Source organism: Equus asinus, chromosome 21 (genome assembly GCF_041296235.1).
Source record: "Equus asinus isolate D_3611 breed Donkey chromosome 21, EquAss-T2T_v2, whole genome shotgun sequence".
Taxonomy (NCBI): Eukaryota; Metazoa; Chordata; class Mammalia; order Perissodactyla; family Equidae; genus Equus; species Equus asinus.
Window position 1 is genome coordinate 77,706,284 of NC_091810.1, and position 27,457 is coordinate 77,733,740.

A 27,457-nucleotide genomic window follows, 5' to 3' on the forward strand; every position below is an offset into this window, starting at 1 on the left:
CGGCGCCGGGGTCTCGACGCTGGCCTGTCCTGGCTCGGGGTGCCCTCGCGGCGGCTCCCCGGTCCTGCTTCCGTGGCCGGGGCCTGGCTGAGGCCGAGTGCGCGCGGCCCTCGCCCTCGAGCTGAAGCTAGGAAGTGATGACGGTGAGCCCAGAGCGCGGCGGACCAGACTAACGTGGGGCTGGAGCCAGGCCGGCCGGCCCTCCACAGTCCCCCGCGGCCCGGGGCCCTAGCTTATCCCGAGGGTCCCGAGACGGTGGGTCCTTGGGACCCTACGCCACGCGACGCTGGGTCTCTTTTCCCCTTCGCGCCGTCGTGGCGGTGTGAGGGCCTCATTCTCTGGAAAGCGACTCCCCCTCTGGTTCGCCAGGCAGCTCCTGTGCGTGCGATCACACATAAGATCCTGAGCGTGCCCGGGGTCGCTCCGTCTTCCCCGAAAAAACGGAGTCTCCCATCCTTAGGCAGCGATGACCCACTTCAGTCTGGCAGTTGACCACCCGCTTCCAGTTCAGGCAGCCCTTGTGGTTGTTTTTAAGTCACCCCTTTCCCTGGCACCGAAAATGGATGAGTATTTTTCTTCCCCAAGGTTTCTCAGTCAGTTCTTTGGGAGTGACCTTTTTCTGAGTGAAACCGGTTTCTTTTAATAGTTGAGTCAAGCTGGTTTGAATTAGAGTTAGGTGCATGAGAGTTTGGGCGCTGAATGGAAACCTGAAAGTAGGGGCTGCGTCTCGGTCCTCTTTGTGACCTCTCCTTGTATAGCGCGCAGGGTTTTGTGTAGAGTCAGCATCTAGTGAATGTTTGGTGAATTGAACTGTTTGGTGAAAGATCTGTTCTAGAACCACCAACTCAGCATCTTAAAGAACTGTTCCAGAACCACTAACCAGAATCTCTTTTTCCTGGAAGCAGCCGATGCTGCCTGAGGCGTGAACCCAACCTGAGGAAGCGCATCTGAGAGAACCCTGTCTGTGTCTGCATTATCAACTTGAATTCCTCTGGTTATTCGGGGATGGAGAATCTTTGGCAGTGTTAATGTATTACCATCGACTTAGGAGATGGCTTCTTTGCAAAGGAAAGGGCCGCAGGCTAGGATCCTCAGCTCTGAAGAAGAGGAGAAACTGAAAAGAGACCAAGCTTTAGTGTCTGATTTTAAACAGCAAAAACTGGAAAAAGAGGCTCAGAAGAACTGGGACCTTTTTTACAAAAGAAATAGTACTAATTTCTTCAAGGATAGACACTGGACCACCAGAGAGTTTGAGGAGCTCAGAGCATGTAGAGAGGTGAGCTAACGTTACACCTCATTGGAGCTGTTCTTCATTTAAAATGTGTAGAAGCGGGGTGCTTTATTGCATTCCTATGAGGAACATTTATGAAGCCTGTCAAAATGCTTTGTACCTTAGAGGGAAATATGCTGTGTGGTCTCAAGTAGCTTTAGCAGTTCATGAGTTGTATAATACGTCGGAGACAGAACTTTAGTGGGCATTTTCTGTTTCTTTAGAATCGAGTCTGAAAGTTGTAAATGTTAAATTCATGCTGAGTGACTTCAGTGACAGATTCACATTGATAGTAATAATGATGATGAACACTTTACCATGGCCCTTTTCGAGAACTTTACATGTGTTCTGTAATTTTAAGCCTTCTAATAACACTGTGACGTAGGCATTGCTGTTGTCCCTACTTGCAGATGAAATTGAGGCATGAAGCTGTTTAAGTGATTTGTCCAAGTCTAGAGCCCGGGTGCGAGGGGAGGAGTCCGGATTTGAGTGAAGGCAGTTTTGCCCGAGAGCCTCTTCTGTTAGCCATGATGCTGTGTTTTCTCCACACCAGACTGCCCGATGTCGGACAACACGTGAAATATCAGTGTTAACTTTTGGTTATTCGTTCCCTTGTATATTCTCTGCTCCATGGGGACAGAGACCTTGCCTCTCATGTGGACCTTTTAGTTTGCTTTGTTTCTTCATGATGCAAATGCAGTGTACGGTAACTTTGGGTTCTCTTTCCTCAGTTTGAAGATCAAAATCTGACTATGCTTGAAGCTGGCTGCGGGGTTGGGAACTGTTTATTTCCACTTTTAGAAGAAGATCCGAATATCTTTGCCTATGCCTGTGATTTTTCTCCAAGGGCAGTTGAGTATGTCAAGGTTGGTGCACCATCCATGTATTCTGTTACCTTTCTGTTTTCTTGGACTTGTTTGACCTGCCCTCTTTACCCATTTGCCCCGTTCCACTCCTCTCCCTGAAGCTAACCAGCTGTGATCACCACGAATATAGTTTTCCTGTTTACGTACACATAGTACACATAGAAGCACAGCTTTACTCAGAAAAGTAGAAAGAAATACTATAACACCACCCATATACTTATACCCAGATTTAATGATTGCCAGCATTTTGCCACTTTTGCATTATAGACTTTTTTTATTTGCTGAACTGTTTTAAAGTAAATTACAGATATCAAGACACTTCACTCCTAACTATGTCTGTGTATGTTTTCAAAAAATAAAAAGTTTTTCCAGATGACCAAATACAGTTATCATATCTAACAAAAATAACTCTAATCCCCTAATGTGATTAACACCCGGTCCTGATTCTGATTTCCCAGAATAGTCCCAGGAGTTTTTTATAGTATTTAATCAAGGACTACATCTTACACTTCATTACGTACCTTAAATCTCTTTAGCCTAAAACATTCCTGCCCTACCCCTTGACCTGTTTCCCCACTGACCTTGAGTTTTTGAAGAAGCCATCTTCTATCATGAGGTCCCATATTCCAATTTGGTCTGATTGTTTCTCTGTATCAGTTTAACTTGTTCCTCTATCCCCTGTACTTCCTGAAAACTAGAAGTTAGATTTAAATCAGGTGAAATCCTTTTGGCAAAAATACTTTAATAAGTGATGTATCTTTCATATTGCATCCTGTCTGGTAATCTTACTATAAGAGTTACTAATTTTAATCATTGAGTTAAAGTAGTAACGACCTAATTCCTTCGTTGTACAAATATTTTCCCATTGTAACAAATATATGGGGCATACTTTGGCAACATGCATGTATCTAGTTTTCCATCAACCTTTCACAGTTTTAGCATCCTTAGACTTTTTTTTTAATAGTGGTGTCACATTGTACTATAACTTACTTTCTTTACCTTATATCTTACAGAGTTTTTCCATCTTAGTACATGTGAGTCTGCCACATTTTATTTACTTGTTGTGGTACACCATAGAATGGATATACCATACTTTTAACAGTTACCCTGTTAATATTTGTTTATATCATTTCTAATTTTTTGCCCTTACAGTTAGGGTCAGTGTAATCAGCATTATACACCTGCTCCCCAAAACACGTGTGCCCATTTCTCTATGGCAAATAATGGGAGAAGTAGAATTTTTTGGAGAAAGAGCATATACATTTAAATTTTAATAGATAATGCCAAGTTTCCTTCCAGAAAATTATACCAATTTATAATTTCATCAATAATATAAAGATGTCTTTTTTCTATGTCCTGAACATTTTTGATATCAGTCTTTTTTATATCTCCCAATCTTATGGGCAAAAAATAATGTCTCCATATTTTAATTTGTTTATTCCTTGTAACCAGTGAGGTTGAAAACTTAGTAATATGTGAATAAGCATTAGTTTTTCTTCTACTTGTGAGTTCCTTTATTCCACGTATATTTATTGAGAGCCTAATGTGTGCCTTCACCGTTCTAAGTTCTGGGATTAAGTAGTGAACAAAACAGACGAAAGTCCTCACTTACATGGAACTTCTGTTATTTTCAGATTCATCTGTTCATAACCTCTGCCCATTTTTCTGTCAATTTTTTTCTTATTTTTAGGATATATTCTGGGTATTCTGTTATTTTTGTTGCAAGCATTTCTTCCAGTTTATTCAGTGCTGTTTTATGGTGGTGTTTTATGACAGGATTTAAATTACATCAAATTTATTTGTCTTTTCCTTTTGAGATGCTGAGGTTCTATGTCTCATTTAGGAGCTCAGTAATCACCTATATACTCTTTTTATAATTTTGGTTATTTTTTAAAATTAATCTGGAAAAGTTTTGGTCATTATTTCTTCAAATATTTCTTCAGCTCTTGTTCTTCTCCTTCTGGGATTCCGATTATGTGTATGTTACACCGTTTGCCATTGTCCCGTAACTCTTGGATGCTGGATCTTTTTGTTTTTAACTTTTTTTCTCTTTGCATTTTCAGTTGGTATAATTTCTGTTGTCCTAACATCAAGTTCACTGATTCCTTCTCAGACACTAGGTTTTGCTATTGATAAGCCTGTCAAAAGCGTTGTTCATTTCTGTTACGATGTTTTTGGTTTTTAGCATTTCCAGTTGATTCTTTCTGTAGTTTTTATCTCTCTTCGGAAATCACCTGTGTGATCTTGCATGTTGTCTACCTTTTTTATTAGAGCCTTTAACGTATTAATCATAGTTATTTTAAATGCCCAAACTTGTAGTTCTAACAATTGTGCCATATTTGACACTGGTTCTGATGATTGCTTTGTCTCTTCAGACTGTTTTTCCTCGCCTTTTGCTGTGTCTTGTACTTTTTTGTTGAAAGCCAGATATGTTATGTATGGCTGTGGATACTGAGGTAATGAGGATTTGTAATAATCTAGTCAGGAGTTGGGCTGTGTTTGAAGTCTCTTGTTGCTATAGTTACCTATGAGGTTTGTTGTTGCTATAGGCACCAGAGACTTCAAACTCTAGTGACTTGGTTTCTGTCTCTCCTCTTGACTTCAGTCTTCCCTTTGTGCTGTTCCACATGGAGTCTGTCTCTTGCAGCTCTCTCAGCTGCAATCCACTGTTACTATTACTAGAGACTTGTTGGTAGGGTGTGGGAGAGGGAGGTGTTCTCTAATATTCTGATTCTCAGTTTTTGAATTGTATAGTGGACTTGTGTCTCGGGTGTGGCTTTCACAAGTGTTTCTGCCTCTCCAGGAATAGAGCTTTTCTCTTCTGTCCCTCCCCCAGCTGTAGGAGGTCTCCACCAGTGTCCTCCTCTGTGGTCTTGAGGCCATTCTCCCTGCAGATTCAGACTAGATCTGAGCAGAGGAGTTCCCTTCACCCAGCAGCACCGGCATTCTACCAGTGCCCTAAGGCTCAAGACCTCAAATGACCTTTCCCCTTTGGATTAAACCTTTTCTTCCTTAAAAGAGATGAGAAAGGCCAACATCAGAAAGAGCAGCATCCTCTCTGTGAGAGCCTGGTGAAAACACCTGCAAATGGGTGGAAACATCTCTATGACTTCAGCCCCCAGGAGCTTCACACTGTAGCATCCACACTCAGTTTCCAGGGATTTCTCACATATCTAGTTTTATCTTTCCAACCTGGAAGCTTCTGTCTCCTGTAAGTAAATGCTTGCATCCTGTCTCTCCCTGAAGACACCTGTTTCTCTCCAGATTTTGGGATGGCTGGTTGTTCTTTGATCTCTATTCTTTGACGAGTTCACAAAAAAGTCATTGCTTTGCTGTCGAGCTTTTTTCTTGTTATAAGGATGGGAGCTACATTTTTTCCACCTCTGTACATCTCTGAGCTGAAACTGGCAGTCTTTTCATTCGTCTGCGTGGCCAGTTGTCCTTTCATCTGGATAGCTAGTTGTTCGAACACTATAAATTGAATGAGAAATTCATTTTTCCTCCCTTATAATTGTCACCTTTATTATCTCGCTTTTTTAATCTAATTGTCATCTTTGTCACCTGTCATTTGTCATATACAATACTAAATTCCTCTATATTCATGGATGTGTTTGGGGGACTCCATTCTGTCTCAGTGATCTATTTGTCCCCATTCTCAGACCACATTGCTGTAGTACTGCATTCTGTAGTGTGTTTTCACGTCTAGTAGCGTACCTCCTCCTTCATTGTTCTTCATTTTAAAAATTGACGTGGCTATTTCTAAAGATTTTCACTTCCAGATAAATTAGATTCGCTTTGTTAAGTTCCTAGAAATCTGTTAGGATTATTGAGATTGCGTTGGATTTATAAGTGGAACGATAGGTAGAATTGACATCTTTTCAATATTGAATCTTCCCATCCTCTAACTTTATATGTCTCTATTTATTCAAGTCCTTATTTACATTAATGGAGAGTTTAATATTTTTCTTCATAATGCTCTTATATATGTGTCGAAACCCACCAACCAAAATGTACCAGGAACACACTTGTAGTAAAAGTTAGGTATATGCTGCATCAAGGGAAAATCTACCTGGAATAACTGTGGGAGCATCTTAGAGGAGTTGGAAGGACTTCCCATAGGATTTAGGCTTGTAATGGATGATTCAAAGGAGGATTAAGGAAGCAGAGGCCAGTTTTGGATTATCATCCCTCTGGAAATATACGCTTCTAAAAGGCTCAGTTTTGAATATGTAATAACTGTGTTCTCTCCTCAGTTGCACATGATTTGTTAAAATGAAATCTTACCCATGTAGCAATGTTGAATATTACATGCTTTAGTATGCAAATGATTCATTACTCTGTTTTACCCAGTAAAAATGTGATTGTTGAGGGCTGGCCTGTTGGCATAGCAGTTAAGTTCACATGCTGTGCTTTGGCAGCCCAGGGCTTGCCGGTTGGGATCCCAGGCACGGACCTACGCGCCACTTATCAAACCATGCAGTGGCAGGCGTCCCACATATAAAAAATAAAGGAAAATGGGAACAGATGTTGGCTCAGGGCCAATCTTCCCCAGCTAAAAGAGAAGGATTGGCGGTAGATGTTTAGTTCAGGGCGAATCTTCCTCAAAAAAAAAAAAGTGATCGTGGATTTCTCTGCAGAAGTACACAAGTGGAAATAGGATGTCCTTTTTTTTTTTTCTTGTGAGGAAGATTCGCCCTGAGCTAACATCTGTGCCAGTCTTCCTCTAGTTTGTATGTGGGATGCCTCCATGGCATGGCTGATGAGTGGAGTAGGTCCGCGCCCAGGATCCAAACCTGTGAACCCCAGGCCACCAAAGTGGAGCATGCTGAACTTTAACCACTCAGCCACAGGGCTGGCCCCTAGGATCTCCTTTTGATGCTGTACTTTTCTGTATGTATCAACATGGATGTTGTGTCAAAATTCTGTTTTGTTTTTCCCTTCTAGCAAAATCCTTTATATGACACTGAAAGATGCAAGGTATTTCAATGTGATCTAACTAAAGATGACCTTCTGGAACATGTGCCCCCAGAGTCTGTGGATGTTGTCATGTTGATATTTGTGCTCTCTGCTGTTCACCCTGATAAGATGCGCCTTGTCTTACAAAACATCTACAAGGTTAGTGGTTGGAGCCTGCACTTGAAGGTTGGACGTCCTGACCTTTTTGCTCCCTTGCCTCTGAGGCTCCTGTGCTGTCTAGATTCAGTCTCCCTGCTCTCACTAGGTAGGCTGGGTGGTCAGTGTATGGAAAGGGGCTCTCCTGCCTGAATCAGCTACCCTGAACTCTGATTTGTCTGAGCCCTTTGTGCTCTGCAGAGCTTGGCCAGCCTTGGAGCTGCAGTGACCTGGGGTCTGTGCAGTCCTGCTGTACAATGAGAGGAAGTATGGTTCCGTGGTCAAGAGTACACAGTCTACAGTCAGAGTGCCTAGAGTCAAAACCTGGCTTCCCTGCTTAGGCAAATTCCTCTGCCTCTCTGAGCCTCAGTCATTAGCTGTAGATTGTTGAGATAATACTTCCTAGATCCTAGGATTTGTGGGAGATTATATGAGATATGTATAAAGTACTTATTAGCACAATGCCTGGAACATGGTAAGTGCCCTTTAAAAGCCAGCCGTTGTTGTTGTTATTGCCCTCATTGTTGTTAGACTGGGGAGGACACAAACTGCCTTGGCCACCAGGAGGCTGCTGTAGCACTCAGGAAGTAAAGCTTCACTCATAAGGCATGTGACTCGAGACAAGCCACCTCATCTTTCCTCCCCAAGCCTGCTTCCTTGTCTGTAAAATGGGTGTGTGTCTCACAGAGTTGTTGTGAGATGCAAGTGAGATCGTGTCTGGGGTGCGTGGTAGCTGCAGTAGAAGCCCTCTTATCTAGACAGACAGTTGTAACAGGGTTGATTAATTTAAAAAACACCTAAAGCAAGAAATTGCAAACTGTAGCACATTCTTACTTTAAACATTTTGTTATACCTTAAAATACATTAATATTCATTCATTACTCTTTTGATGTAGGGCCAAGGCCCTGTCTTTGAGAATGGGGCCATTTATCATCTTTCTTAGATGAAGCACACACAGAGTTTTGGTTTCTTTAAAAGTGGAGCAAGAACTTAAAAACAATTGGGAAGAAATCTGAGAGCAAATTCCTTTATATTTTTACACAAACTTTGACACAGAATTAAATAGCAGTTTACTCAGTGCGTCTTTACCAAGTCTTTCTGAAGTGTTCGACTTACTTTTCGTAGAAAATAAAAATGAGGGGCCCGGCCCGTTGGTGCAGCGGTTAAGTTTGCTTCTTGGCAGCCCGGCGTTCACCAGTTCAGATCCCAGGTGCGGACAAGGCACCGCTTGGCAAAAGCCATGCTGTAGTAGGTGTCCCACGTATAAAGTAGAGGAAGATGGGCATGGATGTTAGCTCAGGGCCAGTCTTCCTCAGCAAAAAGAGGAGGATTGGCAGTAGTTAGCTCAGGGCTAATCTTCCTTTAAAAAAAAAAGAAAAGAAAAGAAAAATGCTTTCTATTCACATTGCATTCATATTCATATATTCTCAAGTGTATAATTATAAACCTAAGTACAACTAGTACAAGCAAGTTTGGGAACAAATCCCAGTGACCAGTGGTGAGCATGCAGCCCGTCTGGGGGCACTAAAGTGCAGGGATGAATGCTCTGGAGAGCCTGTAAGCCTCACCTGTTCGGTGAGTCGTGGGCCTCAGTCCGTCTGCTTTAGAAGGGAGAGGGGAGCATTCAGCAAGTTGAAAAAGTAAATGTTACGTAAGAGAGCTTCTGTGTATTTAGAACTATACCTTAAAATTTAAACCTGGTTTAATTGTTTTAAAAGAGTAGTGAGGTAGAAATTTCAAGACACTGGAAACCTGTTAGGGAATAATTATTCTCACTTAAAACAATACTGTTTTTTAATTTAAATATTGCTATGCTGATTTTAGCCTTCTGCTTGTGAGATTTTTGTAAGACTTCTTCTCCTTACCTCCCCTTTCCCTGACCCTGTTATCTGAGCAGATGAGAACCCAGCGTATAGCCACAAATGGGCCTGGAACTTAAGCTGGGTAAAGAGGGAAGAGAGGGCATCAAGGAAAAGATGGTAGGATCACCTGATCTGAAGGTCCAGGTAAGGGCAAACGATTATTAAAGATGAGGAGCTAGAGAAAGAGCTGAAAAGATAGGAGGGGTGGTCAGAGAGTGACTTGTCTGACACTGAGAGTGTGGAGGGGTAATACTTTTTAGTGTTGACAAGGCCTTGGGACATTACCAGGGGAGTAAGTGGTTTAGGTAGGGTGCGGATAAGATCTTTAGAAGAGAGAAGCTCAAATCAGTAAAAGGCCAAGCGTATTTGGAAGGATAATCCACATATATGTTGAAGTTGAGCAGAATTAAGAATGGAGTAGTATTGAGAATAAGAGAATAAACCAGAAGATAGATTCATCATGAAATGGAGAGAAATGATCCTGGAACAAATAGATGACAGTGACAATAAGGGAGAGTGGATGATAGAATCTGATGACAAGAGATTCAGAGCTGGGGGGTTTAGGGAGGAGAAAGGAGAGTGTGCAGTGAGGAGCAGGGGATACTGCACCATCTCCAAGCCCAGTGGTACAAGGGCAGTGGGAGAAAACACAGCCACGACTTGAAATTAGCACAAAAAATGTGAAGTGAAGGGAACATTCAGAAGAGGTTGTGGATTCAGTGATTTCACTCTGAAGGGTCTCAGGAATTAGAGAGGAGTAGATGGGGACAGAATAAGGCATATCTGGAGCTTTATGGGCATGCAAGTGCCCACTGTCAATACTTCTGTTCAACACTGTACTGGAGCTCCTAGTCAGCTCAAAAAGACACGAAATGGAAAAGATTTAAGGATGAGAAAGAAACAAAACTCATTATTTGTAGATAATATAATTGTCTAGTTAGAAAATATTGAAAGAATTACGAAAGTATAAAAATAAGATGAATGCACTCAATGCCACAGAACTGTACACTTAAAAAAAAGTAACATGCGGTGTGCAGCCTTACTTTCCACTTGATATTATATATTTTATTTTACTTTTTTGTTTGATTGTTTTTGAGTTTTTTGGTAGGTTTTTTGAGGAAATGACAAGCTGATTCTAAATTTACATGAAAGAACAAAGGGTCAAAACACTCCTGAAGAAGAATGAGATAGGGAGATTTATACCCAGCCAGATATAAAAGGCTTGTTGCAGCTACATTAAGAGAGAATGGTATTGGCAGAGAGACAGACAAATTGACAAATGGATTGTGATAGCTTAAAAATAAATCCATGCATATATGGAAATTTGATATATGATAGAGGTGACATGGAAGATCACTGGGAAAAGGACGACTGCTCAATAAATCATGCTGGGACCATTGGTGGTCCACATGGGAAAAAATGAAATTGTATTCCTACTTCACATCGTGTACAAAAATCCTTCTCAGGTGAATTAAAGACTTAAATGGAAAAGGCAAAAGTTTAAGCCTTTCAGAAAAAAATATAGAAGAAAATCTTTATGACCTCAGAGTGGGGAAAATTTTCTCAAAGATGACTCAAAGCATTCTAAGCTATAAAGATGATTATAATAAAATTAAGAATTTCTGTTCTTCAAAAGACAATGTAATGCAAAGAAATTTAAAAAAGACAAATTGAGGGGCTGGCCCGGTGGCACAGCAGTTAAGTTCGCACATTCTGCTTCAGTGGCCCAGGGTTCGCCGGTTTGGATTCCGGGTGCAGACATGGCACGGCTTGTCAAGCCATGCTGTGTCAGGCGTCCCACATATAAAGTAGAGGAAGATGGTCACAGATGTTAGCTCAGGGCCAGTCTTCCTCAGCAAAAAGAGGAGGATTGGTGGCAGATATTAGCTCAGGGCTAATCTTCCTAAAACAAAAGACAAATTGAGAAAAGTAATTTAAAATCTATACCACCGACAGAAGATTAGTATCCAGCATATATAAGGACTTCCTGGATATCAGTAAGAAAGATAGACAAAATGGGCAGGCACGAGTAGTTATTTTATAGATGAGAACACACAAATGGTGAGTTAACATATAGAAAGATAGCCTCAATAACCCAGGCAATGTAAAATAAAACCGTAATGAGACATCATTAGATTAACAAAATTAAGAAGCCATCCTACAACTAGAATATACAACTATGTACTGGGGGGCTTTAGAGAGGAGGAGAAGAAGAAAAAAAGGAAAAGAAGGCAAGTATTGATGAGGATATGCATATTTTTGATTTAATGGAAAGGTACAATAAGTTATCTTTATTTTAGTAGGTATAAAATGTTATGTTAAAAAAAAAATTTGACTTGAGCTGTGCCAATGCACATCTGGCCCCTGCTGTAACCCTTCTGTAGTAACAAATTCCATTTCAGCTGTCCTCCTCTTTTTACCCCTCAATGGAAATGTTTTCTCAGCTGATCTGGAATGAGTTTACAGCAGCAGTGTGATTATGTTCTCTCTGCCATCATGCGTGGTGACTGGTTCGTTAATTTGAAATCGTGTGCTTCATCAGGAAGTTACCAGAAAGTGAAGCAATCTCTCAGCCTCTGACAATGAGACACCCTTTGGGCAGCTCTGCAGCCTTGCATGAGCAAGCACAGTAAGACGCGGTTGTAAGGGACATCTTGTTACTCCGGGATGGCGACACCAGAGAAATGGAAAACTACATAATTTTAAACTCAAAGGCAACTTTAAAATTGAATTCCCTCATTTTTGGAATAGAATGGTGAAGTAAAGAGAAACCAATTTGTCATCAGAAAACCTGGATTTTGGTCTACCCTATGCCACCAACTTGCCTTGAAACCTCAGGCGAGTCGCTTTTACTCTGAGCCTTACTTACCACAAAGTGGGTATAAGGGACCTAACCCACTCACTTCTTGGAGTTGTTGGGAGAATGACAGAACATAACATTCAGAAATGTCTGCTTAACTACACAGCGCTGTGATCAAAGGAGGCATTAGTATCGTAATTACTTTTTACACGCATTCAGAAAGCGCATTCAGAGGGATGAAATCACTTGCTCAAGGTCCTTCAACTAGTTAATGGAAGAACTAGGATATGAATCAAGATTCCCAAATTCCCAAGTGAGTGTTCTTTCCACTGTCCGTGCAGCCTTTCCTTCCTTCTGAAATGAAGAATAAGTCATCTCATATGAACTAAAATTTTCAGAATTTTCTCTTCTCAATTATTCACATTTTAAAACAGTATTTCTGACCAAGGTAAAAATGATTTTATCCAAGAGGCTTTTTACTGACAGTATTTAAAATGCATACTAAAAACAAAAATCCATGCTAGCATTGATAAAAATTTACTAAATAAAATCTGCTAGCACACTTAAAAGTATTATGGACAGTTGTTCATTCAGGGAGAAGAAATACATCAAACTACATCAAAAATCTATTATAATAGACAGTATATGTCATATTTTTAAAAATCATCTTGAGGTGAGAGATCAGAATAAGATTTAGTAAAATTAGTGCCCCCTTTGAAGTCCACTCTTATTTGGTAGTGTTACAAGTTTGAAAGGATTTTCACATAGAAAGCAAGTGTCACAGTGCACCGTGCTTTCTTTTCATTCTGAAAAGCATAGCACTGTTGGCTTTGTAAGATGGGAACAGTTATACCCACACCCTACGGTCTTGCCTGCCAAGTTTTGAGACGTCCACTCTGTGTCCCTGTCTCTGAAAGGCTTTGTCGAGGCCCTCCCGCCCGGGCCTGACACGAATCCCCTTCCTACACTTTTGCGCTCACCTGGGGATCCGTCCATTCCTGTCAAGGAGTGCAGCACACTGTGGGAAGAGTGCTCACTGACCCCTCCCTCAGAGCTGCTCTCCTCTTGGCAGCAGTGTGAATGGAATTGGAATGCCCACTCCCCCACCCCCAGGGCTAAGAATTGTCTCTGATTCTACAGGTATGATGCCTTTTAACCTAAGTGTGAGTCCCAGCTCCCCTACTTACTAGCTGATGTGTGATCTGGGCAAATCACTTACCTCTTCAAGAGTCAGTTTCCTCATCTCACATGAGCATAACAGTCACACTCCTTCCTTCCTCCCAGAATTGAAGATCCACTGAGAAAATGTCTGGTAAGCTGTAGAGTGCTAGGCATATATCAGTTGTGGCCATGGTGGGCAAGCTATACATAACTGTAGCACAGCGAAACCAGAGCTGACACTCAGATTGAGGAAAGCCACCGGGAATCAGGAAGAAGCCAAAATGACATCATATTTTTTTAGAGTCTGACTACAGAGTCACATACTAGGAGATGGCTCATAAAATGTTGGGAGGATGTGCTGTAATGAGCATAAGCCTGTTTCATTTCATGTCTGTAACATTTAGATTGTGTGACACTGGACCTTCCAGAGTGCTCTTATAAGTGCTCAAAAAGTATCCCTCCAATGAGTAGGGCCCTGCCAAGGCCCTTTGATGAGCAGCCCCTTTTTCCTTCATATTATGGGTATTTCACTCTGGCCCCTTTCATAATTATCACAAATGGAAGTTATTTTAATCCCTAAATTGTCAGATTTGATTTTATGGTAAGCTTTGTTTGACCGGATTCCCCAGAGTTAAGTGCAGCTTGCTTTTGTTTCGTAGGTGTTAAAACCAGGCAAAAGTGTCTTGTTTCGTGACTATGGGCTATATGATCATGCCATGCTTAGGTTTAAAGCTGGCAGCAAACTTGGAGAAAACTTTTACGTTAGACAAGATGGAACCAGATCGTATTTTTTTACTGATGGTAAGATTACTGGAATCTAGTCTCTATTTCTGTTTACTTGATTGCATTATCATTGTAATGCTGGTTGGGGGTAGGGGATAGAAGCGCTCCATTTAGCACACGTGCACAAGAGCCTGGAACAGGCTTCCCGAGGCACGCCACTCAGCTGGCACCTGAGACAGTGTAGACATAGCCCCTGGCCATGGTGAGCTCACAAGCCTCCTCGGGGGACAACGTCTACTTAATGACCCTGGTTAATGGACAGGCTCTGAATGTCACATGGATGCCCTACGGAAACTGTGCTGGAAAAGGGGGAGGGCAACTCAGAATCTTCCAAAACTAAAGCAAGACAAGATGGTAGAATGCCTTGAGGTGACTTTCCCGGGCCACAAAGGCAGGAAACCTTTCTCTAGAAAATTGATTGGATCAGTTTGTAAATACACCAATTTGCTGTAGAGGGATCTTTAAAAAGTCATTTTTAATAAGGAAAACATCCAAAAGCTGAACATTATTCAGTCTTTTAGGTATTTTGAACATGAGTTTTAAGCCTACCTAACAATATGGACCATAAGATAATTACCTTCTTAAGCTCTATTTTTTACAAACGTTTGTATTTCTTGAAAAGAAATATGCTTTTGGATTCTAAAATGAAACTAAAAATGCATAATTACCATTAAAACTGCAAAGTCATAAAAATGTCAGGTGAAAATCAAATATTTGTTTTAGTGTTTCTGATTGATGAAATCTGCTTAAGCCAATTGTAAATAATTGAGAAGATGCACTAGTATCTGCAAGGTGCTTTGGAGCACGTTCTTTGGAGTAGTGCTCTTAGTAGGAGTCTGCATTTTTGTTACCTAACCATTTATTCTGTTCGTTTCATTTAACGTGTGGTGATGTATTACTTGGGTTGGGTTTTCCTTAGAGTGTATCTCCATCGGGTGATTTTTTTTCCCACTCTGGTCACAGATTTTCCTCCTTCACATTAAGATAGATGAGGTGTTTGATGTAAACAGATTGAACGCCTGTAGACTTTGTATGAATATAGCCAGTCTGGAATTTTGTTTCTTTTTACTCAGACTTTTGTATTTGGGGACTTGTAACAGGGCAAGGTGGACATACTCGAAACGTCCTTAAACTTTTCTGGTTAAATTGTTTAGTTGGAGGTTTCTATTTGGATGTAAGACGATGAGAGGTAGGAGTATGTTACTTTCCAAAATAAAACCTTCTTTAAATTTTAGCGTTGAAGTTTTCATTACATTAAAGAAAAATGTCTTAGCCCTCCCCTTTCCCACCACAAAGCAAATGTCATGGTGTCAAGGCTGTGAGCATTGTTGCTCTGCTTGTCTTATAGAATTCCTAGCTCAGCTCTTTATGGACACAGGTTATGAAGAAGTGGTGAATGAGTATGTGTTTCGTGAGACAGTGAATAAAAAAGAAGGCCTGTGTGTGCCGAGAGTCTTCCTTCAGAGCAAATTCCGGAAGTCTCCAAAGAACCCACCTCCTGTGACCCCGGGCCTGGGTCACAGGTCCTGACCTTTCACGAGGTTGACGTTTGTGCCTCTCCTTGAAGAAAAAGTTTAAAGCCACTATTTTGTATATTTTTATATTTTAACTTTTTAAAATAAATATATATAATTTTTGTATTAAAAAGTAACAAGTGTGTATGTGTGTGTATTATAGAAATGCAAATTGCAAGGCCTGAAGAGTGAAGAAAGTTTTATGGTATATCGTGATTTAGCCATGTTGTCTGACTGGAAAGTTCCGTGAAGGAAAGCACCAGGCCCCTGTAGCACTTGTCATTACTCGTCTGAGTCTGTAAGTGCGCCTCCAGGCAGCATGTCAGACAATTCTGTAGAAAAATGAGGCCAAATAGACTGAAATAACACATCCATATGTATATTTAGCCTGAAGGATTGTTCTCTTCCCTTTTTCCAGTGACTTCTTTTCGCCCATTTTGCTCCGCTTCAGTTCCTTCTTGTACCTCTTAAGACGAGTGTTCCACAAATAGCCCTTTTACAATGTCTCAAGAAGCCATCGTGGCTCCCTGCCTTATTCTTGAGACCCTCTATAATTGGGCCAGTCCCTGACCACACTGCCCAAGGGAGAGGGAGCAGGCCTCCACCTCTCGTCCCCATCTGCCCGATGCAGTTTCTCCGGGACTACAGTGGATGGTCTGTCCCAATTCCCTGTTGGGAAATGAGGAAGCAGTGACTAGGAGGTAAATGACTGGCATGGCCAAAAATACATAGCTAGTGTTGGGGTGGAATATGGAAAAATCCTTAAATTGGTCTGCTGACCTGTTTTGCAAGCATTCCCATATAATGACTTTGTGAATTAAAATCAAAGTTCTTTTGGCCTGTTAACAAAGGTCAGTCCCATAAGCCCTTATGTTTCCCTTTTTGCAGGAAGCTGTCTATGAGAACATTTGTCTTGAGCACAAGTGAACTGCCCTTGCAGCAAGCTAGTGCCCTTCAACCCCGACCAGATCTGAAGAGGGTGGGATGGGGGGGTCCCAAGGGGGAGGGGGCTGGATAATAGTCATCGAAGTTCTCTACAGTTAGAATAAATTTGGGGTTGGCCCCGTGGCTGAGCGGTTAAATTCGTGCCCTCTGCTTCAGCAGCCCAGGTTTTCACCCGTTAAGATCCTGAGTGCAGACATGGCACTGCTCATCGGGCCATGCTGAGGCGGCGTCCCACATAGCACAACCAGAAGGACCTATGACTGTACTGGGGGCCTTTGGGGAGAAGAAGAAGAAAAAAAAAGAAGAAATCCTGCTGGTTCCTGGAGTGAAGAGGGCAGGCAAGCGGAGCTCAGACACCATGCTTGCTGGCTGTCCTAACTACCATCTGTCCTCGACTTCTTGGGAGGGGCCTAGGGGATGGGGGAAGCAAGAGGAAGCCCTAGCTCTTGCTGGTCTGTTGCTTTATATATTCTCTCCCGTTCTTTTGAAGGCTGGAGGATGGCTATGCTAGGTGAGAGCAAAACTGATGAGGGATAGTACAGAATTTGTCCTTTGCAGTGTTTTTTGTTCTTTTGAAATCAACTTGTACAGAAGATGGGCCTCTAGGGAGGCTCACGGGCTTTATAGAGCAAGGGTCAAGCCCTGCCCCAGAGCAGTTTGTTAGGGGAGAGCCAGGACCAGCCCCAGGCTCCCCAATTCCAGTCCAGGGCTCTGTCCTCTCAGCCCCTCCACCTAATGAATCCCACACCCAGCTTCAGTCCAGAACGCTGCCTGATGCCTCTTCCACAGGTGAGGTCCTTTGGCCTATTTCCTCCATGGGGTCTGACTTCTGTTGCTTGGATGTTAGTGGCTGAGCCGGATACAAACAGGATATTTGCAGTAGAAAGTGGGGAGCAGTGTGGTGAGAAGGCTAAGCGTGGGCTTTTGTTATCAGAAGTCATTTGGAATCGTGACCCATCACTTACCCTGTTTGAACCCCAGATGTCCTCATTCGTAAAGCAGGGATAACCATACTGAGAAGTGCCCCTCCTGGAGGGTGCTGATGCAGGGCAGACCATGCGCCTGAGAGACAGGAGTGACCTCTAAAGATGGCTGAACGGGCTGACGAGGACTCTCGCCATAAGAGAAGGCCTCTCTACCTTTGCCAGTAGTTGGCTGAGGGGACACCTGTGAATTAGGCCAAGAGTTTCCTCCAAAAACACCTTGGCGTTGTCTCCATCCACAAGAGCAATCACGGCTCTGAATTCCTACCCCATAAAGCAAAGGCTGCAAAAATTTTCACTTGGAATGTTTAAAGCTTGACCTGATGACGTGCCCACCTCTGATGAGCAAGGTAACCTCTCAGTGACCCCACTTTAGGATATATTGGTTGTAAAATAGTCTTCTAGTTAAATGAAGGAAGTGACAGTCCTTCAGAGTTTTAACTATGAGCCAGCAAATTGGGTTAAGAAAATTAAAAGAAATTAAGAAACAAAAATTTAAGAAGGCTGAGTATAATAAGAACATGGCTTCAGTCCCACTGCCTCGGTGTCCTGGTGTTCGTTCTCCTTAGGCACATCTCCGTTATTGCACCCCAGATGAAGACAGCAGAGCAGCACGGGCTCCTACAGTTGGGTCCCCAGGGACCCAGGAAAGCAGCCCACAGCTGGTTTAGTAGCAAAGCTCTGTTAACAGCATTTATTGAATAAGAGACTACAAGGAGTCAACCAATATTGGCTTGTCTTCACAGGCAAAAAACAGCCCAGAAAGGTAATGAGTCCTGGTTAACAGTACTATAGAAAATAGCATAAGTACTGTAGAACTATATACTATGGTATATTTACTATATAGTATGTACTGTATGTAGTATAGTATATATGTGATGCCACACAGTATATGGTGTATACAATACTGTATAGTACTCTGTATTTCTTTGGAGTTCTTGGTGTACACTACATACAATAATACTAATAAAATAATATCATGCGATTTGGAGTACAAACATCTGAGTTCAAGTCCAGGACTTGCCCCATGCCAGTGGCCAGCTTCTCCAAGCCTCAGTCTTCACATCTCTGAGGCTGAGCTCTAGCACGGCCAGCTCAGGGCTGCTGCCAGGATTAAATGGGATCAGCCATGTGGGAGTGCTTTGTTCACTACAAGGCGCCAGTCAAGTGCTAATTATTTCTATCTATCAGTTTGTATTCCCAAGAAAATAACCACTCCCATGATTATTAAATGCAAACTCCTCTTCAAGAATGCTGTCATTTTTCATCTTTGGGTCCCTGAAAAGGGCCTGGGATTTGGATGTGCCACACAAGGTGGCGCTAGATGCCAGATAGATCCCCACTAGCCTCTACTCCCGTCTTAATTACAGTTAGAGCGTGTCCATTTTTATTGTCATTGAAGAGAAAGGAAAATGCTTACAACTGTGTTTCCTAGGTCAACTTTAGCTCGTAAGATCAGTGTTGGCCTCGCCATGGGGATTAGAAAGCAAGAGCGCTTTTATCCAGCATTCAGTCTACTTCGCTACTGAGGACAGTTTGCTTTCAACTCAATTTGGGAAACATTTTTAGATGTTGGGCTCTGAAGGCCTCTGCAAGGCCCCAGGCGTCCCTCATCCCTAAATGGTTCGACGGGTTCTTTTTCCCTCTTGCTGGAGATTAAGGCAAAGCCAGAGAAGGGGCTGCAGCGCCCATACTTGTTCGCCACACACATTGTTCATCATTATCTTTGACAGCGTTCGCTTCCCTACTTCACAGTCGTCAACCGAGGAAGGGGAAATTGTGAAATAACTCATGTATACCAACAGAGTGTTTTGCAGGACCATTTTCACTGTAGGGGAGCAAATATTTAATATAAAATGAAATAGGCTCTGCTTTTGAAACCAAATGTTCCATTAAAAATAAAATTAGCAATTTTTTTCACTTCGTGCCGCCCTTCTCAAATGTGTGGCATTTCATTAGACAGTGTTCAATAGGTACCACGTGGGCACAAGGCACTGTAGGGTCACACTGGCTGGAGTCCAGGGTTGGGGAGGGAGGACAGAGTGGGCACATGCTGAGAGGGAGGGAGACAGCCCCAGCCATACCTCCACTAAAGCAAGTGAGATAGCGAGGAAACCAAACACAAATGCAACACCAGAGGAAAGAAAAAGAGGAAGAAAGGCTACAGAAAACCTGAGTGTGGCCACTGTCACCATCATTTGGAAAGAATATTTCCACATTTTTACAGTAGAGGCGTCATATGCTCTGGCCCAGGGCATGGTCATGGAGATGAGAACGTGACGCATAGCTCCTTAGAGCATCTTACCAAGCACGAAAAATGTCAAGACGAGGAAAATGAGACACTTCCCAGAGGAAATGTAACTGCTAACAAAACAGGCAAAATAGTGTAATTAGAAATAATTGTAAATTAAATTAAGACTTCCTTTTTTGCCTATCTAATGGATAAAGCTTAAAAAGTGATAATACTCAATGCTGGTAAAGGAGGAGAGAGAGCAATTATAGCGCTACAAAAAGTATGGTTTCTTTAAAACAGCAGTGTCCACTAGAACTTTCTGAAATGATAGAAATGTTCCGGGGCCAGCCCGGTGGCGCAGTGCTTAAGTGCACACATTCCGCTTTGGCGGCCCAAGGTTCGCCCTTTCGGATCCCGGGTGCAGACATGGCGTAGTAGGCGTCCCACATATAAAGTAGAAGAAGATGGGCATGGATGTTAGCTCAGGGCCGGTCTGCCTCAGCAAAAAGAGGAGGATTGGTGGCAGATGTTAGCTCAGGGCTAATCTTCCTCCAAAAAAGAAAAAGAATATTCCTTATCTGCAGTGTCCAATATGGTAGCCACTAGCCACATGTGGCTATTGAGGACTAAGGCTAGTGGACAGTGCAACAGAGGAACTGATTTTTAAATTTCATTTAAATTTAAATGTGACTAGGCCACATGTGGCTAGTGGCTACCATATTTCACAATGCTGGTCTAGAACACAAGCAGACATCGTGTAGCAAATTCCTTAAATCTGTACATAATCTTCGATCCAGTAATCCCATGTTTAGGAATCCAATTTAAGGAAATAATCAGAGGCATTTATACAAAGATTTTCATCACTGCTATTTAGAACAGTGAAAAGGTAGCAACAGCTTAAATGTCTGAAAGTAGGAGATTGGTTATATAAATTATAGTATAAATTAGAATACTGTGCAGTCATTAAAACTATTGTTTTTGAAAACTTTGAATGACAAGAAAATGCTCATTATATAATGCAAGCAGGAATATAAAACTATAAGAATGGTTTCAATTCTGTTTAGTAATAAATATTACAAAAGGATAGGTAGATGATTTATTTTTTAAAAGCCCACACAAGAAGGAACCAACCCAAAATGGTTACAGTGTTTCGTTCAGGGTTGCTCAATTACAGCTGAAGCTTTTTCTTCTTTAAACTTTTCTGAAATTTCCATGTTTTCTGTAATGAGGATACATTGCTTTTACCTTAAGAAAAAAAGTGTTCTAGCGTCTTCAGAACTCCTTTCTAAAACATAACGTAAATGAACGTAAATCCTTGTGACAAATCTACTAGCAATGCCATTTCAACTTTATGATTCTTACCCACCAGGAGCTGGAGGACGGCTCCCAGGAATAAGAGAACGGGTGTCTCAGGATATTCTTTTCGTTCCCAGTGCTCTGGACTCAGGGTCAGGTGCCTCAGATGAGGATGTTTTCATCTGTTGGGCTGGATAAAGGCTGCAATGAATTTGAAAATGCACATCCTTCAGTTTGGGGAAATTTACTCAAATTATTTAATGATTCCCCACCACCAACAACACACATACTCATACACCACATATATTTTCTCTCTCTCTCTCTGGAACTCCTATTATTAAAATGTTGAACTTCCTGAACTGATGCTATAATTTAACAATCTGTTCTCTCCTTTTCTGCCATCTCTCTGTCTCAGTGTTTTGCTTTCTAGGAGATTTAACTCACAATTCTTTCACTGGGTTTTTAATACCTGCTTTCATATTTTTAAATTCCAGGAACCCTTTCTTATTCTTTCAATCTTCATTTTTAAAATAGCAACTTATTCTTATTTCATGGATACGATGTCTTCTCTCATCTCTCTAAGCATGCCTTCTCCACAGGCCGATATTGTCCCCCAAAGGGGCAAAAATTTAGGGGTTGGCAAAAAAACCTTAGATATTACAATGCTTTGTGGCCCTCCAAAATGCAACCATATCTGACAAAATAATATTCTTTAATATTTAATTTCTCTCATTATGGAAAAATAAGATTTAATTTTTCTCCTTAGAAGTATGATTTAGGTTTTCATCTCCCTGCACAGTCTCTGTGTATTAGTCTGGGTTCTCTAGAGAAATAGAATGAACAGAGATTTACTGTAAGGAATTGGCTTATACAATTATGGAGGCTGAGAAATCCGAGATCTACAGTCGGCAAGCTGGAGACCCAGGAGAGCAGATGGTAGAGCTCCAGTCCGAGTCCGAAGGCCTGAGAAGCAGAAGAATCAATAGCGTAAGTTCCAGTCTGAGTGTGAGTCTGAAGACAGGAGAGGACCAGTGTCCCAGGTCAAAGACAGGCAGAGAGAAAGAGTTCTTTCTTACTCAGCCTGTTATTCTATCCAGGTCTTCAACAGATTGGATGAGGCCCACCTGCACTGGGGAGAGCAATCTGCCTTACTCAGGCTACCGAATCATGTGTGAGTCTCATCCAGAAACACCCTCACGGACACACCTGGAAATGTTGTTTAACCAGCTGTCTGAGTACTCTGAAGCCCAGTCAAGTTGACACATTAAATTAACCATCACAATCTGTTTCTTCTTTTTTTTTTTTTCTTTCCTGTTTTGGTATCTACCTTTATTATTAGGGGCTTTTCTCTGATGTGTGGTGATCCTTGGTTTTCCATTTGTATTTTAAACTGGGGAACTAAAAATCTGCTTGGAAGCACTGAGCACAAGGGGGAGTTGTCAATGTGGGTCTCTCTGCATGGTTATCTGTTTGGGCTGTTACATTGTATAATCCACCTTTTGATGTTTTTAGATCACTCCAGAAAATAAGCTTCCAGTCCCTGCTTGGTGGACTCCATCCTAGCTACCTATGATCTGGGAGCCAAGTCAGTAAGGAGTGGGGAGATTCTCAGCATTTGGTATATAAGCTTTCACTTAGCTTACTGTGGAAGTTTTGGGATAGCACCACTGTCAGTAGAGTATCCTCAATTTTGCCTAGAGACTTTTCATTTTTAGCTTCTAGTCTTATTCTGGGACAGGGGATATATAATTGGCTGTGTGGACATGGGGAGGGGATCTGGGGTACAACTGCTCCTTAGAGACTTTCAGCCAGTCCTCCTCTTTTCAGTTCCATCTACACCCACACTTCTAGAGACAGGTGGTGCTATCAAACCCTGAGCCACAAAACCTTGGGGAGTTCTCAGTGCAAACCGAATGGCTTCTTGTTTTTCATCACTATTGGCTGAAGAATCAGCTTCTCAAGTCTGCTAAGTCACTTGCTATTCATCCTTCTGCTTTCCAGCTCCCCACATTTTATCATCTAAGTTTTTGGGCTGTAAAAAAATCCTTTTGCTGTCATTTTAGTGGAATTTCCAGAAGGAGTTGAAATAAGTGCGTGTGCTTAGCCTGCATCTTTAACCAGTTGGGTTGAGAAGGAAAAGGTAGCACACAGAGACTGATGGACAATTTGAGGAGGAAGTAGGTTGGCCTGATTGTCAAGTGTAAAGGGGTTGAAGGATCTGGAGGGATGGAGGTAATTTGGGGGTGGGGGGTGGGCCACCGAACTTGGTGGTGTGTGCTTAGGACTAAAGGAAGGTTAGTTCCAGGTATTCCCACGGACAGAGTCCAAGATGTTGCTGAATCAGGGTCAGGTAGCTGTTTAGAGAGCTGCTTCAACCCGTATCCCAGAGGATGTATCAAGGACCTTAGAAATAGTCATACTTTTTTCCCATTAACTTCATTTCTAGCATTCTTTCCTGAAAGAGAAGCTAACATATGTATATAAGGACTTCTTCACAGAGATGTTCATCAGCAGCATTATTTATAATACCAAGTATTAGAAATAGTCTAAACAAGGGCTCAGCAAACAATGGCCCATGGATAAAATCTAGCCCTCCTCCTATTTTGGTAAATAAAGTTGTATTGAAACACAGCCACACTCACGTCCATATTGTTTCTATCTTCTTTCATCCTGTAAACAGTAGGGACTATGACCAGGAAAGCCTAAAATATTTACTATCTGGTTCTTTAGAAAAAAGTTTGCTGACCCCTGGTCTAGATGGTCTGTAGGAGAATGGTTAAGCCAGCTAAGGTGCATCCGTACAACGGACTAGAATATAGTCAATGAGCATTATATTTAAGAGAAAGATTTGGGTTTTTTTAACTGGTAAAAAAACCACATATAACATAAAATTTACCATCTTAACCATTTTTAAGTGTACAGTTCAATAGTGTTAGCTTTATTCACATTGTTGTGAAACAGAGCTCCAGAACATTTTCATCTTGCACATCTGAAACTATACCAGTTAAACAGCACTTCCCTTTTTTTCCCCTCTCCCCAGCCTCTGGTAACCACCATTCTACTTTCTGTTCCTATGAATTTCACTGCTTTAAATACCTCATATAAGTGACAGGATTTCCTTCCTTATTAAGGCTGAATAAAATTTCATTTTATGTATAAACCGCTTTTTGTTTATCTGTTCATCCATTGATGGATATTTGGGTTGTTTCCACCCCTTGGCTGTTGTGAATGATGCTGCTGTGAACATGAGTGTACAGATATCTCTTTGAGACCCTGCTTTCAATTCTTTTGGCTGTATACCCAGAAGTAGGATTGCTGGATCATATGATAGTCCTATTTTTAATTTTTTTGAGGAATTGCCATACTGTTTTTTATAGTAGTTGTACCATTTTACAATCCTACCAATTGGAGTGAGGTTTCCAATTTTTCCACTTCCTCTCCAACATTTATTATTTTACGTATTTTTGATAGTAGCCATTCTAATGGGTGTGAGGTGATTTCCCCTTGTGGTTTTGATTTTCATTTCTCTGATAATTAGTGATGTTGAGCATCTTTTCATATGCTTGTTGGCCATTGTATATCATCCTTGGGAAAAGTCTGTTTTAGTCCTTTGCCCATTTTTAATTGGGTTATTTGATTTTTGTTGTTGTTGAGTTGTAGAAGTTCTTTACATATTCTAGTATGCCCCTTTTGCTGGAATCTCTTCTTGGTTTTACAATGGGTGTTGTAGCTTCTCAGCTGGTCTCTAGAGTTCTCACAGAGGTCTTTTAGTTTGTATATTGTGATAACTCGGTGTCTCTGTCAGGGAAGGAGGACCTGTAGCTTCCTAGTGTGCCAACTTGCTGATGTCACTCCCATAGAAAAATGTTTTTAGTACTTTTTTTTTTTTTTGAGGAAGATTAGCTCGGAGCTAACATCTGCTGCCAATCCTCCTCTTTTTGCTGAGGAAGACTGGCCCTGAGTTAACATCCGTGCCCATCTTCCTCTGCTTTATACGTGGGACGCCCACCACAGCATGGCTTGCCAAGCGGTGCCATGTCCACACCCGGGATCAGAACTGGCGAACCCCGGGCTGCCAAAGAGAAGGTGCACACTTAACCGCTGTGCCACCGGGCTGGCCCCTGTTTGTAGTATTTTAATAGAATGTTCATGTCGTAATATGAAGTTAAAAAAATAAAATCCAAATACAAAATTATACGGTCTGTTCCGAACTATGTAAAAATGTTCATAGAAAAAATAGTGATGATAAATTCAATATCACAAAATGCTAATACTTTTCTGTACTCTCTAAATATTTTACAACAAATATATATGCTTTTATAATCAGGAGGGGAGAAGACAATTAAATAAAACAATAAGAAGCTCAGAGGTAGAACTGGGGGTTCAGATTAGGAAAGGAAAGGAGTCCTTGGTCTTCAGGGATCCAAAGAACAGAGAAACAGTGCTCTGGGACCATGCAGGGAAGAGTTAGGGAAAAAAGGACAGAATGGTGCAGAGAGTAAGAGTAAATGAGTAGGAGTCAAGCCAGCACCTTCAGGAGGGTTCGGTGGGAATAAGAGAAGTGCCCCTCCAAGTCAGCCAAGATATGTGAGGGGTTGGCACTGGAACATCCCCATTAGATGCATACTTTGCTGTTTTTGTTTGTTTGTTTTGGGATTTTTTGCTGAGGAAGTATTGCCCTGAGCTAACATCCGCTGCCAATTTTCCTCTGTTTGTATGTGAGCGGCCACCACAGCGTGGCCACTGACAGACGAGTGGTGTAGGTCCCCACCCAAGAACTGAACCCAGGCCACCAAAGCAGAGCACGCTGAACTTAACCTCTAGGCCACCGGGGCCAGCCCAGATGCATACTTTGTATGGGAAGACTTCCTCCCGCTGTGACATGGTCCATGCCCTTTAAACAAAAGGGTGAATATAAGGCAAAGGAACCATAGGGGAAGAGAAAGAGGAAACACCAGGAATTCAGTCCTTCATATGTGACAGTCCAAAGTTGCCCAACTTGAGGGAATTCTCAAAAGTAGGATGACCAGCCATCCCAGTTTGCCAGGATCATCCTGGTTTTCACACCGCAGTCCTACATCACAGGAAATCCCTCAGTGCCAGGTGAACTTGGGCAATCACTTACCCTGCAAGCCATGCTCTACCACACACACACACACAAACACTGTTACCTAGCTTTGGCTGGCCTTTACGAAGTAACTGAGGATGGGTTTGTCTTTTATTAGACACTTTTCCAGTAGACAGTTTGGTGGAACCCCATTAACGAATGAGTAATTTTGTGCAAAATAGGAAAAGGTCCTGCTCTGGGCAAATGCAGCCCGAGTGTAGCTTGGTGTAGCACCTTCGTGTGGAAGGCACACTCTGGCAGACATAGTCCCTAGCTAAGGTGCACAGCATGACAAGCAGAGCCATGGCTGGTTTTCAGCTCCTGTCCTCTTAGCAGGTACCTTTCTGCGGTACACAAACCACACAAACATTGGTGGCAGCGGCTCTGCCACTCAGACTCCAAAGGAATCGGTTTCTTGTCCCAGATGTCTCTAACATCAGCAGTGCCAGGAAACAAAACACTTTCTTATTCACTGAACTATATATTTTTACCTAGAGATTGTGTCTGTCATATGTGTGATATCCAAAATAAACACTAGATTTTTCATTTTCACGCATAGAATAAGGACCTACTGGAAATAGATGAAAAAGAAATAAAAGACATCTGGAGGGGCAATATTAAAGCCAAGGATGAGACTGGAGATGAAACTCAGCCCTTTGAGTCTGCTTCTCTGATTCAAGGAGAAGGACCCACCAGTAGGCACGGCCTGGAGTCTACTTGTTTCTTCACAGCAGGCCCATTGCTCATGGTCAGTGCTGTAAAGGCCACCTCTCCAGATCTTCACCACATCTGCAATATTGCCGCTGCCTCCTTCTCTCTCACACCTCCTTCCAGGTCTCTGATGAAATGTATGTTATACTTTGAAAATATATTTTCTACATTTATCATCTTCTGTATTTTCTATCTTTTTTGTCTCTTGGAATGACACTCTGGATAATTTTTTCAGACCTATCCTCCAGTTCTCTAATTCTTTCTTCACTTATATTTTTTTTTGCTCTTAAACTTATCCATGGAGGTTAGTATGTATGTATGTGTTGATGCAAATAATCCATAATCAATCTACAAATCAAAATTGGGGTGAGTTTATTATGAGCCAGGTGTACGACTATAGCCCAGGGCCTTCCTTCCCAAGGAGGGAAGCACACCAAAGAAGTGGGATGTACAGAGTGGTTATATACCATCTTGGGACAAAGAGCATACATCACATATGACAGGAATATCTCTTTTACTACTGTCACGAGATGCTTAGCTGACAGAGCAGGTTGGTGGTCAGGAGGTCAGTAGTCACAAGGTGAGCACAGCAGGTCAGAAATTAATCCTTAGTTTCCAGGAGGAGCTGCTTATCCCTAAAGAAATGCTGACATGGGGGAAGCTACATCCTTATCTTTAAGGGCATCATTCTTGTCTTCCGGACATTGTAAATGTTTAGAGAAGATGTACAATGCATGCTCAACAGGCCACGTCAGACCCTTTTGGAAAAACAAGGTCAGGCTGAATTAGTTTTACACCTAATGGCTTCCTCAAA

The 27,457-nt window shown here is 41.9% G+C and overlaps 1 protein-coding gene and 1 long non-coding RNA gene across 6 annotated transcripts; one reads left to right on the top strand and one right to left on the bottom strand.

The window, feature by feature from the left end:
- Positions 1-2: 2 nt before the first annotated feature.
- On the top strand, positions 3-26,872 carry METTL6 (methyltransferase 6, tRNA N3-cytidine). Of its 5 annotated transcripts, none has more exons than XM_014859463.3 (6): positions 3-143; positions 906-1,276; positions 2,002-2,136; positions 7,081-7,251; positions 13,731-13,872; positions 15,203-15,491. In XM_014859463.3, exons 2-6 carry the CDS (start codon positions 1,052-1,054, stop codon positions 15,382-15,384), a joined length of 855 nt encoding a protein of 284 aa, XP_014714949.2. In that variant the 5' UTR covers positions 3-143; positions 906-1,051; the 3' UTR covers positions 15,385-15,491. The 5 variants fall into 5 exon arrangements, with proteins under 5 accessions (XP_014714949.2, XP_014714952.2, XP_070349215.1 ...); XM_014859466.3 differs by having other exon boundaries at positions 15,233-15,463; XM_014859465.3 differs by having other exon boundaries at positions 4-143; positions 903-1,276.
- Positions 20,892-22,041, bottom strand: LOC123279627 (uncharacterized). The gene is made up of 3 exons (XR_011496499.1): positions 21,902-22,041; positions 21,678-21,788; positions 20,892-21,026 (listed from the first exon to the last, which is right to left on the bottom strand). It is a non-coding gene; the product is annotated as an uncharacterized lncRNA (long non-coding RNA).
- Positions 26,873-27,457: the final 585 nt, after the last annotated feature.